The sequence below is a fragment of the Empidonax traillii genome, unplaced genomic scaffold (genome assembly GCF_003031625.1).
Source record: "Empidonax traillii isolate 1590-97213 ecotype Southwest subspecies unplaced genomic scaffold, ASM303162v1 scaffold84:size2688230, whole genome shotgun sequence".
Lineage (NCBI taxonomy): Eukaryota > Metazoa > Chordata > Aves > Passeriformes > Tyrannidae > Empidonax > Empidonax traillii.
In genome coordinates this window covers 1,720,597-1,731,928 of record NW_020955277.1, presented here as the reverse complement: position 1 = coordinate 1,731,928, position 11,332 = coordinate 1,720,597, and the positions used below count along the sequence as shown (strand labels likewise).

At 45.7% G+C, this 11,332-nt stretch overlaps 1 protein-coding gene and 1 long non-coding RNA gene across 2 annotated transcripts; both read left to right on the top strand.

The window, feature by feature from the left end:
• The first annotated feature begins 119 nt into the window (after window positions 1-119).
• On the top strand, window positions 120-4,442 carry LOC114056175. The gene is made up of 3 exons (XR_003570940.1): window positions 120-2,497; window positions 2,576-2,752; window positions 3,576-4,442. It is a non-coding gene; the product is annotated as an uncharacterized LOC114056175 (long non-coding RNA).
• A 1,017-nt stretch (window positions 4,443-5,459) lies between these two features.
• On the top strand, window positions 5,460-9,762 carry LOC114056143 (protein mono-ADP-ribosyltransferase PARP12-like). Its single transcript, XM_027881122.1, has 5 exons — window positions 5,460-5,722; window positions 6,202-6,322; window positions 7,366-7,456; window positions 8,699-8,774; window positions 9,451-9,762. The coding sequence occupies exons 1-5, from the start codon at window positions 5,663-5,665 to the stop codon at window positions 9,760-9,762; spliced, it is 660 nt and encodes a 219-aa protein (XP_027736923.1). The 5' UTR covers window positions 5,460-5,662.
• Window positions 9,763-11,332: the final 1,570 nt, after the last annotated feature.

The following is an 11,332-nucleotide window of genomic DNA, read 5'->3' as shown; positions in this document are numbered from 1 at the left end:
AGATGAGACCACTGATGAGACCTGGGCAGATTCCTGAATCAGTGCATCATTTAGTGCTGCAAGAAGACATGAACAACTTCATATCAAAGCTTTAACTTCAAATCTGCAGGCAGATGACTTGCTGATTCAATACGTAAGTGCTCATTTGAACTAATGGCATAAGAGAGATTTCTGTTATTGGATTACTTTGGTTTGCATTATTAATGTGGCAACATTACATCCAGATAAACCAGCAATTAGCTGTTTCCAATCACGTAATTGTTAATCTTTTCCTAAAAGATGGGAAGTAGCATGCGGACTCCTCTCTTGACTGCTGGAGAGAGCAATAGCAGAACACGGAGCATTTTTAATCTTTTGTATCCAGCATTTATGTACTTACAATAAAAACAAAGCACCATTTACAAATCCTATGTCATCTACTGAAACTTGTAAAATTTGGGAACTAAGTAAGTTAGGTGTTTTTTTTTTTTTCAAAGCAATTGAGAGTTATTCTTGTTATGACTGCTTCCTGTTCCTGTGCTGAATTAAGCTGGGACAGCAGCAGTGTGGTTGGTAGGGCTCATTTCCCCACTTCCCCTCCTCCAGTTTAATTTACAAGCTGCTGGACATTGTCCAACAGGAAATCCAGTCTTATTGAGAAAACCATCAGAAGTTGCAGAAGATACTGGCTTTAAATTATAGTGTGGTTTCAAATGAGATCTAGAAATGTTTCCAGGAACCCAGACAAGAGTTGGTCCCTCCTCATGCCAGTTTTTGGCAAAGCTGAACCGCTTGGCACACCTTCCCAGAGCAGCCCATGGACGGGACCCCATGTGGGTGGCCAGGGAACCAACCTGCAGAAAACCTTGCAGAACCAGGTGAGCCCGGTCACCCCAACATTTCCTGAGTCCGTCTGCTTAGGTCCTGATCTGTGGGATTTTCTACATCTCAAGATAGAAGCATGAGGTGCTGCCAGCCTGGTCCCATGCTGCAAGACCCCTGTGAGCACAGCGTGCCCGTGCCGTAGCACCAGTACTGCCACATCAGACCTTGGAGCAGTCTGAAACTGCAACAGAGATGCTGTGTGTCTGCAGACAGGCACAGAGAAAGGGTGAAATGTCCCTTCTTTGTCTCTTTCCGCTGAAGAGAAAAAGTGAACAAGAATTGAAATTCCTGGGAGGAAACAAAGTAACCCTACCTGGTGGACCATGGTTTTTTTATACAGGATAAATCATCTGACATATGTAGGGAAACCACTCTGGAGTGCCTCTGCTGACTGTGCAGGAATATGATCCTGCAGGGCTATATATATGGTGTCTGCTCCAAGACCTGTCAGATACTGGAAATGCAGACAGATATAGTACTGTTGCTGCACTGACAGAGAGAAATCAGAGGTTCAACAGCTCCACGGATGACACTGTAGTTAAAAGGGATAAAAATATTAAAAAAAAAATGTTCAGAAGGTATCAGTTTACAGTGAGCTCAAGTCTCCAATTTGTAGAGAGTTGTTTGCTCTTAGAGATGATGGTATGCTGCTCCCAGCAAACCTAAGTAAACATTTTTTTACCAAGCCAGAATGTTTTTCCTACAGCTACCTCAGGCATACAGAAGCTCTTAGCTTCAGTTCAGAAGAGTATTTTACTAGAGGATTCACATAAGGAAAATGAAGCTCTAGGACCTGATCCTATAAATCTCATCAGTCAAAGGAAAGCAGGAAAGCATAAATGTTAAGCTACTGTGGAGATAAAAGCCAGACAAGACACGAGGCCAGATGTGGAAGAAAGAAAGTCCAACTTCATAATCACGTTGGTGGCATTTTGTTTTGATTTTTCTGTTTTTTAATACCATATCCATAAAATGCACTCAGAGTGCACCCTTTCCAGAAACTCAGAGATTTATGTGCTTCAGCAGCTACTGATCTAGTGTGACTGAAACATCGTGAAATAAAAATGTTCTGGGTAATCCAACTGAATGCAATTCGTATAACAAAAAAAAAATTAAAGTGATGTTTGCATCTGAGCAAGTTTGCATAGCCAAGATTACTTGACCTGTTGTTAAGCTTTGTGCTTCAGTGCTTTTCTGGGAAACACTGTCAGCTTTTTAAACTGAAAGGCTGCAGGTCAGACGGGAAAGCTCGTAACCCTTCTCTGATTTCCGTGGGGAAGAGCAGAGCTGAGGATCAGACTTCAGGGTACAGGAATGCAAAGACTTGGAACTGTGCACAGCTCAGAGGGCTGACTGAGCCTGCCTTGCAGGTCTCTGTGCTTGGCACACACGGGTCTGTGTGGCTCCTTGCAGCACTGAGTACTGCAATTCCCCCAGCAGTGTAATAACCAACCTGGGGAGAGCATGTTGAGCGATGCACCCGCTTTCTGCATTGAGGTTTGGGGCTCATTTTGCAAGGCAACACCAGCTTCTGGCTTTCAAAGAGTGATGTTCTACAGAAGCTACTTCTTGAGGAAAGGAGAAGGTCCCAAGTATCCCCAGTCGCTAGAAGGTTGGGAGGAATTGGCTTAAGGTAAGTGATAGTGTGCAGTGATGGGAACCAAGCAGCGGGAATAAAGCATGCTGCTTCGTAGTGATGCTGATCTTGCAGATGTTTCTGCCAAAAATATCAGCTGTGCCTGGCCGGGTCTGCTCATGCCTGGCAGACGCGCATGCGTATGTCGCAGTAACCAGAAGGAAATGTTACTCAGCTCCGTTTTCCTGAGGGTCTGTGGCACAGAGGTATCCGTGCTGTCCCACAGAGAGAGGCTTCGATAGAGACAGCGAGGTACAGATGTGCTCTTGAGAGTTCACAAGGAGTTCTCACAGGCCAGTTGTACTTTATTTTCAAAGGTCTTACTGCACCTGGGGCACCTTTCCTATGTGGAGCAGGGGTTCAGCAGGCTCATCCAACCTGTTGATGTCCCCAGTTCCCGAGGGTGGTAACTGGGCAGCCTGCCAGGGAGGTGGCACATGCTGGGCTGTGACGGCTTTCCTGGGGTTGCTGCTGAGCAGGGAGGGTCAGAGACACAGGAAGTTGGAGATTTCATGGCTTGGCTTTAAGGTCTGTTGGAGTTAGTCACACCGTAAGCCATGTTTGTATCTTCATTAATTCATCTTTTCTTCTTGTGTGAGCGAAAAGATAGCATGAGGTTGCTTTTTATGTTATTGCTGTAGAGATATAAAAAAATGTACAGATGCGCAAGACCCAATAGAGAAATCTTCAGCAAAAGGTGAAGGACCTGTCCTGTCAGCAAAGTATTTCTGTCTACTTTTTAAGTGTTTCACCTCTGTTTATTTCTAGTTGGGGTTAGTTGATGAGTGGAAAATCCATGCAAGGAGCAGAAAGTGGAAAGTGAAAGCAGGGCGTTACTAGACATTTTTGAAGGCTCACGTGATTAGGGCAGACTGGGAGCCCTGGATCTTGGCAGGGGAGCCAGCAGGGGTGAGCATCTGCCTATGGAGAGGGGATAGAGTGAAGAGGGGGGGAGGCAGCAGTGGAGAAAAGCTGCTTGGAAATATCATCCCACCCCGCTTGCCTACTTTCCTTTCCATTTTCCCCATCCCCCTCAAATCCCACACTTCAAATCCACAAACTTAAAATTCTTCAGCCAGTGCTGGCAGCAGCAGCATGATGCTGTGCAGAGGGGAGAAAAGGGACAAGCATGTCCAAAGAAACCTCCTGTTGGATCTCTTGAATCTCCCGTAGTGGGACTGACCTCCTGCAGCGATTGAGAAGATGAGTTTGGAGCATTTTCTAGGAACAGGCCTTTCCAGGAACAGGCTGTTACTGAGTAACAAAGAGCAACTGTGGTCTGAAGGCAGTGCTGGAACAAGCGACATCTGCAAAGGAGACTTGAGTCTTTCCTTGCTCTTTGTTCTGGCAGTCCAGGCACTGCAGCCTTTTTTGTGTGGACCTTTGCACTGTAAATAGCTCTGTGAGGGAGCTGCTCCCATAGCCATTTCCTCTCCTGCTCCAAATACCCATGATGCCTGCCAAAGCATGAAGGACGTCAGAGCCGGATATATGATCATTTCCAGTTTCTGTTTTGTATTGCTTTCGAATTCTTCAGGAAGCTCAGAGCAGCTCTGCCACAGGCCCTTGCAAGCTCCACGGCTGGCAGGGGGGCAGCTCTCAGCTATGGGTATGTGACCCACGATAGTTAATGTTGCAGGGATGGCAAAGTGGTGAAGAAAGTGTTGTCTGGGTCCAAAACTGGGAGATTGAATGGAGGCTGAAGCACAGCAGCAAGCAAAGAAAAATCCTGTGAATTGGAATTATTGGTGGCCACCTGTTTCAGCTTCTTCTCTTTGTAGGTAATGTGTCTCTAGGGTAGAGCGCAGAGCAGAGACTTTGCTGGTAAGTAACGATATCCCCCCCCTCTAAGGAATTTGACCTTGGCTGGCTGTCCGACACCAAGCTAGCTGCTGTCTCACTCCCCATTCTCAGCATGACAGGAGAGAGAAAATAAGATGGAAAAGTTCATGAGTTGAGATAAAGACGGGAAGATCACTCCCCATATTCCCAGTTTCAACTTTACTCTTTCTTTCCTGACTTTTCTATATCCCCCTGCCTCTCCCTCTCCCCCTGCAGCCATACAGCAGGGAAGGAAAATGCACCTTATCCTCAACAACTTAGTAAGAGTTGCCCTTTGCACCTCCATCGTGCTCAGAAATTTCCCATGCTCCCGAATGGTTCATTTCCCATGGGCTGTGGTCCTTCAGGATAAACCTGCTCTAGCAAGGGTTCCTCTCCATGGACTGCAGCTTCCTTGAGGGCCTGTCCACACGCTGCAGCATGGGGTTCTCCACGGGCTGCAGTGTGGATAGCTGTTCCACCATGGTCCTCCACAGGTTGCAGGGAGACAGCCTGCCTCACCGTGGCCTTCTCTGAGGGCTGCAAGGGAATCTCTGCACCAGCACCTGGAGCGCCTTATCCACTCCTTCTTCACTGACCTGGGAGTCTACAGGGTTGTTTCTCTCACATTTTTCCTTACTTCTCACTGCTCAGCAGCTTTCTCAGAGGCACCACCAGCTGTGTCCTGCAGTGGATCTGTTGAGCTGGCTGTGTCTGGCATGGGGCACCCCAGGGGCTCTGCTCACAAGAGGCTATCCCTTCAGCCCTCCACTGCCAGCATCTGAGCACCTGCACCTGGTACAGTACCTGTGATCAGCAGCTTTGTTTTCCTGAACACTGAAGGAAGGATGATGCTATCAGCGCCTTCTGAAAGCATTCTGACTTTTGCAGCTGATCACACACTGCTCAGAAGACAAATCTTATTCCTATTAGCCAGGTGGCATCACTGGCCTTCATGCAACAAGCTGAGTTTGTTGTGTCAAGTGTATTTTCTTACAATTTGTATTTTAGAAATATATATTTTAGAGAAAAACAGTGACACGGGTCCAAGACAGAGAGGTCAGGGTTGTTTCTGTGGTGCTTATCACGCCACATAAATCTATAAACAGCAGTTCCTTGGTTCTGGGGCAAACCTGCACTTCCCAGCTGGAGGGGGTCTCCTTTTTAAAGCAGTGATTAGATTTCTGATCAGACCAGTGATATTGCATACTTTGGCAGCTTTGGAAAAGACCCCTACTTTAATCTGGATTTCTCTTCCAATGTAGGGCAGAGCAAGCAGCCAAGCGCTGATCAGCTCTTCTGCACCTGTGTTTTCTGTGGATTCATTCATCTGCTCCTGAAATGGAGTATGCCTGGTATTGGCTCGATGATTCTAAGGAGTGGATTGAGTATGGGAAAAAGGTGAGATCTGCCTGCTGCTGATGCCAAAAATCTTTTCTTAACCATCTTTGGACAGTTATGTAGGGCACGTTGTTCTGCAGCTGGTGTGTTCTACACGCACCGCTGGGTGCTCTTGCAGTGCTGCTCCGATGCTCGGGTGGAATTGTCTTATTAATTGTCCCTCAAAGCAGGACTGGAACTCTGTGAAAGCTTTCAAAGGGCTGGCTTTGAAAGCGTGTGCATTTTCCAGAGCTGACAGGCATCTTTTGGCTGAAGCTGACCACACAGGCTGAAGGCTGCTTTGTTGCTGTTGTTACAAGCAGCTGTTCTCTGTGGGGTACCCCTCTGTCGCCGCAGAACAAAATGCTTTAAGCCTTAGAGACCTACTTCAGAACAGCATCACATGATAGGGGCCTGGGGAAACACTGGTACTTCCCCACAGTGACTCCTAAACCAAAGGGTGGTTTCTAACCGGTATAATTTCAATATTCTTTCTACAGCATCCAGATCACTGCGCTGCCAGCATAACATCTGAATTTCTGGAGAGTGAATACCAAGCTGATGAGAAAGCTGTAATTGTTTTTTCGGCAGGTTCTCAGCAGTATAAGATAGACTTTGCAGGTGAAGTATATCCTTGTTTTAAGTCTGTTACACAGTGCAGCTGGCTTGAAGGTATCTTCTTCCATGCAGAGCTTTTATCCTGTGTCTGCAACTCTTTGATCGGGTCTTTTTCCTACTGCAAATTTTCTCCAGTGCTAGGGAACTTGATCAGTACGTACATTTCTCTGCAGCTCTGAGATGCCCTGCTCAAGCTTCTACACTTGGGCATGTGTAGTCAAAAAAGTATCTTTGGCAATATTATATATTCAGAAGAAGAGTCAAGAGTAAATGCTTCATGGCACCTGGCTTGTCCATTTGGGTTTATACAACTAAAGAGAAGGAATGAGAAACCAGAAAAAAACCCCAAACACAGCTTAAAAGTCAAATGGTGAAGAAGTGAGACCATAGTGGACATCTTGCAAGCTTAATTATGGGGAGGGAAAACACAGAGTGCAGCTAACAAAAATTTAGGGCCTGTTGCACAGAGAGAGGAAGGGGAAAATAAGAAATGCTTTTCTGTTTCTAATTTATTTACCCATCTTAAAACTCCTGTTAGCTTTCCAAACTTTAAATCTGTTTCCTGGCATGAATCAAGAGTGGTGTTTAAAGGAGGAAACGATGGATAATTAGCTGTGTCACTCAGCATGGGCTCTGTGATATTGTTATAGGACCAAGAAGAGAGGGCAGACTTTCCTCTTAGCACCACGTAACAACCCCATGCTGCCAGGACAGCCAGGTTTGTGGCCCCCATTGTACTGAAAACTCTTCCCTGCTGCTGGCCTGCCATCACACCTGGTTTTCTCTTACTGGCAGCCTGGATGCAAATACATATGCAGGTGCAGTTGGTGACTGGTTACCTTTGAGTTTCACAGCCTGTGCTTGCTGATCTCCAAGTAGGAGCAGTGTGAGTGGGAATGGTTATGAAGTCTGGACTGAGGTGGGTGGGATAGAGAGAGTAACACAATGCAATATTCAAGGCTACTTTCTCTTTTATGTTTACTTAACATGTAAGAGTGTGGACAATGAATTATCTAATTTTTGAGTCATTGTGTTTTTCTTTGAAGACATGGTCCAAACAAATTTGGTCTTTGAAACACGAAGAAATGTTATTCGACTGCCAAAATATCTGTTACCTGAAGGTGGACAAGACAAAAGGTAATATAAACCCATTATTTGACAATGTCTCTAGAGGACAGAACCTTATTGCTAAGAAGTTCCTCCTACCTGTTTAAAATGCAATTTTAGATTTCTTAAATTCATTTTTAGATGACTCGTTTAATGGTAAATTTTGTGGCAACAATATTTGCAAATTATGCAACACTCCAGTGAAGCACTCTGGAGGGATGTTTGGTGGCAGTGTCTGGCAGCTGTGAGAGACCACTAGAGTAGATTTATTCTCTCTGTGAGAGGCAAGGCCACACAAGGCTGACGCGACTGTACCAGGAATTTTTATTCCTGGATTTATGCCTCAATGCTAATAAATAAATTGTGCAAAGATTAGGAGCAAGGGACTGCCAATAACAAGATCTGTGGAGCATATGGATGCCATTGCCTGGAAAGCTGAAGATAAATTAAAACACAAATTCAGGCAAATCCTCCTAAATTAAGTGAACTAGAGGCACTTACTTGAGATGCCTTATCTCATGGCTTTTTTTGAAGGAAGTTCAGCTTAAAAGAATTGGAGCACATCTGCTGCAAATGTTAGTTGTGCTACTGATTTATTTCAAAAAGAGCTGCCTTTGCCTCAGAAACTCACCAACAGACAGTGCATGTGAAACAGAGGATTCTATTTAAGGGCTGGTTCAACCAAAGGGGGGTTAACTCGAAAAAAATACCAAACCAAACTGTAGGTCCTGAATGGATGCTGATGCTCTTATTGCCTGGATTAAAACCTGCATGCCAGGATGGCACAGTGCTGGAAGTTGTTGAGCACCGACTGGTGCAGCAGTGCCTGCAGGGCATAGCTGTGCATCCACAGGCTCCTGGCTGTCTTGGTCCTGGGGATGGGTACCACTGGCCACCCATCTGGCCAGTGAATCAGAGAAGAGCAGCCACATGGAGGGAGAGGGCTCATGCTCCGGTTTCCTTGAGGTGTTCAGGTAGCACATGCAGAGGGGTATCTGGAGCGGTTGGATAAACCATCCAGCTAGGAACGTGTTACTTCTCATTTGAAGCTCTCCTACCAGTGTCTTGACCTGCCAAGGGATGCATTAGTGCCTCTAGGATGTGTGTGGAAATCCAACCTGGGCAATGGGGATAATGGTAATGAGAAAAGTAATGCAAAATAAAAATCCAGGGATACGTGAAGGCTGCTGTAGAGCCCGTGGTTGGATTCTTCAGAAGGGGGTTTTGGTTAAAAGTGTAATCAGCTGATTTGCTCCTGTTTCTTTTCTGCAGCCAAAACACGACTCTATCTCTTTCTACCTATCCTCCAGAATGGGACCAGTCTGCACTACCTGACACTGGGTTCAAGGTAGGTCTTCCCAGGTCTCCAGTGGGTAGGATGAACTGTGTCCTGAGAACATGAGTCAAGGCAGTTCAGATGTTCCTAGCTTTTAAATGTGTCTTATAAAAATAAGAAACTGATAGTTTCTCATTCAGAATAGATGTGTGTTTCCTTGGAAGCTCTCTGAGAAATTCCTATGATACCATGCAGGATAAAGGCTCTTTTGGCCATTACTGGTCTGACCTGTCCTTTGCAGTCTTCCAAGGCACCTCGTCCTCTGATAAACTGGAAGAATTGTATCTTGAGGGAGTATTGTAGTATTTCCCCTGTTGATTTGAGGCAAAATGTTATTTGCTGTGGTAAAACTACACCTTAGCCCTGTAGGGAAGGAGCTAGGGTGCCAGAATTAAGGTGAAACTTTCCACTCTTCTCCCGCCTGAATACTGCTTGCACTTCAGGTTACTCTGAACTCAAAATAACCTGGATGCAGAGGTGTGTCCACCAAAGGCAGTTCACATGGGATTGCACTGATTTTCCATGATCAGTGCCTGTGCTTCCACATGGAGAGAGGATGGTTAATGGAAAAAAACAGAAGGAGCTTGTGATTTTTATGTAGATGTGAAGAGGTTGATAAGTCCTTTGCAAGGACTGGGACTTGTTACTGTCAGTAATACCCTATTTTTGGTGTTTTTAAAATTTTCAGTTGATTCGGCTCAGCTGTGATTCCCAGGAACATGAAAAAATCAAGAGGCTGTTTGAAAAGACAATGAAAGATTACCACATCAATCAAATTCAGAGGATCCAGAATCCAACGCTTTGGGAGTTTTTTCAGTTGTTTGTATTTATTTATTTTTATTTCCCTTATGGTGTCAGAAGACTGACATTTCCTGATCTATTGTCCTCCATAGCCTACCTTAGGAGTTGCCAAATCCAGCAGCCCGGCAGAGGTGAGGCTGCCATGTACCTGTGTGCCCAGGTCTGGCTCGAAGCGAGGTTCAGCTCATGCTCGCAGTAGGTGCCTGTGCACACACCAAAACCAGATCAATACACACACAGAAATCACCACAGACAGCACAGCACTCGTGCAGTCATAAACAGCACCAATGGCCTCACTGCATTCCCTTCCTCTGGCTGAATGGAAATGAGTGTCAAAATGAATGTCAGTATAAAAGCCTGTTTAATGGAACACATGAACATTGATGGATCCCTCTAGGAGCTGGTCTTAGATACTCAGCCTACCCATCTGCTGGCCCCTGAGTCTTCTCGTCTCCAGTTATGTTTTGCATAGACACATACAGATGCAAATGGGTCTCGGTAGATTTCATGGTGTCTTCAGTGATTGACCTGGACCTCCCAGTCCCACTCATAAGCAAGCTCAGACCTTCTGGTCTCTCCAGCATCTGGCCTAGACTTATGACTGCCTCCAAAACTCCTGGGCTAGCTCCCGTCTTTACTGGCTGTCCAGCCTTACGCTGGTTGGTGATCACACACTGGCACACGTGCCCTCGCGTGCTGCAGTTGCAGGGCTGTGGATATTTGGCTCCTGCAACCCAAGGTCCTACTCCAGTTGCTGCACCCAAACCCCCACACATGTGCATACGCAGGCTGGAGACTCCAAGGAAAGAGTTAGAAATTGGAGTTTAATGAGAAGATAGGGCAGACTGTACTGATCAGGCACTGGATGTGGCCAGACCAGCCTACTAACCTCTTATTCGTCTCTTCCCCTGTTTGTGTTTCTCAGGCCATCCTGATTTCACCCTTCTCCCACCTACAATTCCTCTGTTAAATATCACATTGTATGTCCTGTGCAACCCCCAAAGGCACTTCCCCTGTGTCCCATAACAAGTCCCCTAGTCTCATGGGCAGTACCCGCTTTGTCTGTGAGCTACTCTGGACCTTTTCCACTGTTCAAAGTGCCAGGTGGTCAAGCCCCTGGTCCCTGGAGCTGAGGCTCCCCTGGGGCAGCCCTGGAAGGAGACTGGGGCTCCTCTCTGTGATTGGGTTATTGGAGTTGCCTCTGTGTTCTTTTGTGTGTGTAGAAATGAGCCTTTTATCACATAACCTAAGGGGGTGTGGGGGCGGTGTGATTCTTGCAAGTGTTATTCAAAACCTAAATTCTTTTCCTTCATCATAACTGAGCTCTGGTATTTTAAGTTTATTCCTTTGATTTTAGTTTCTTCCACATAGTAGTTTAAAAGAAAAAGGAGGGGTGGGGACTTTTTTTGTGATAAAGATGGGGCAGAGATTATACAATCTTCACTGTGGGTTCATACAGCTCAGTTTTATAATCATATTTATGCATTCAGGATTTGTATAACATGGGAATTGACCAATTTCCCATCAAGAGATGTTTGTCTCTTTACTCTCTCATGTGGTATGAAGTTGTGGGTGGCACAGTCCATAGTGATGCTGAGAACTTTTTGTTTTGCTGGCACGAGCCAGCTGTGCAGCAGGGTACCAACAGAAGTGCAAAGCAGGCAGTAACCCCACTGAGAGTGGTTTGTGTCACTGTTCCTCTATGACCCAAAAGCAGGAGAAGTTGAGTTGGGAAGTTGTCCTTGTTTGAACCTGCATAACAAGTCTTT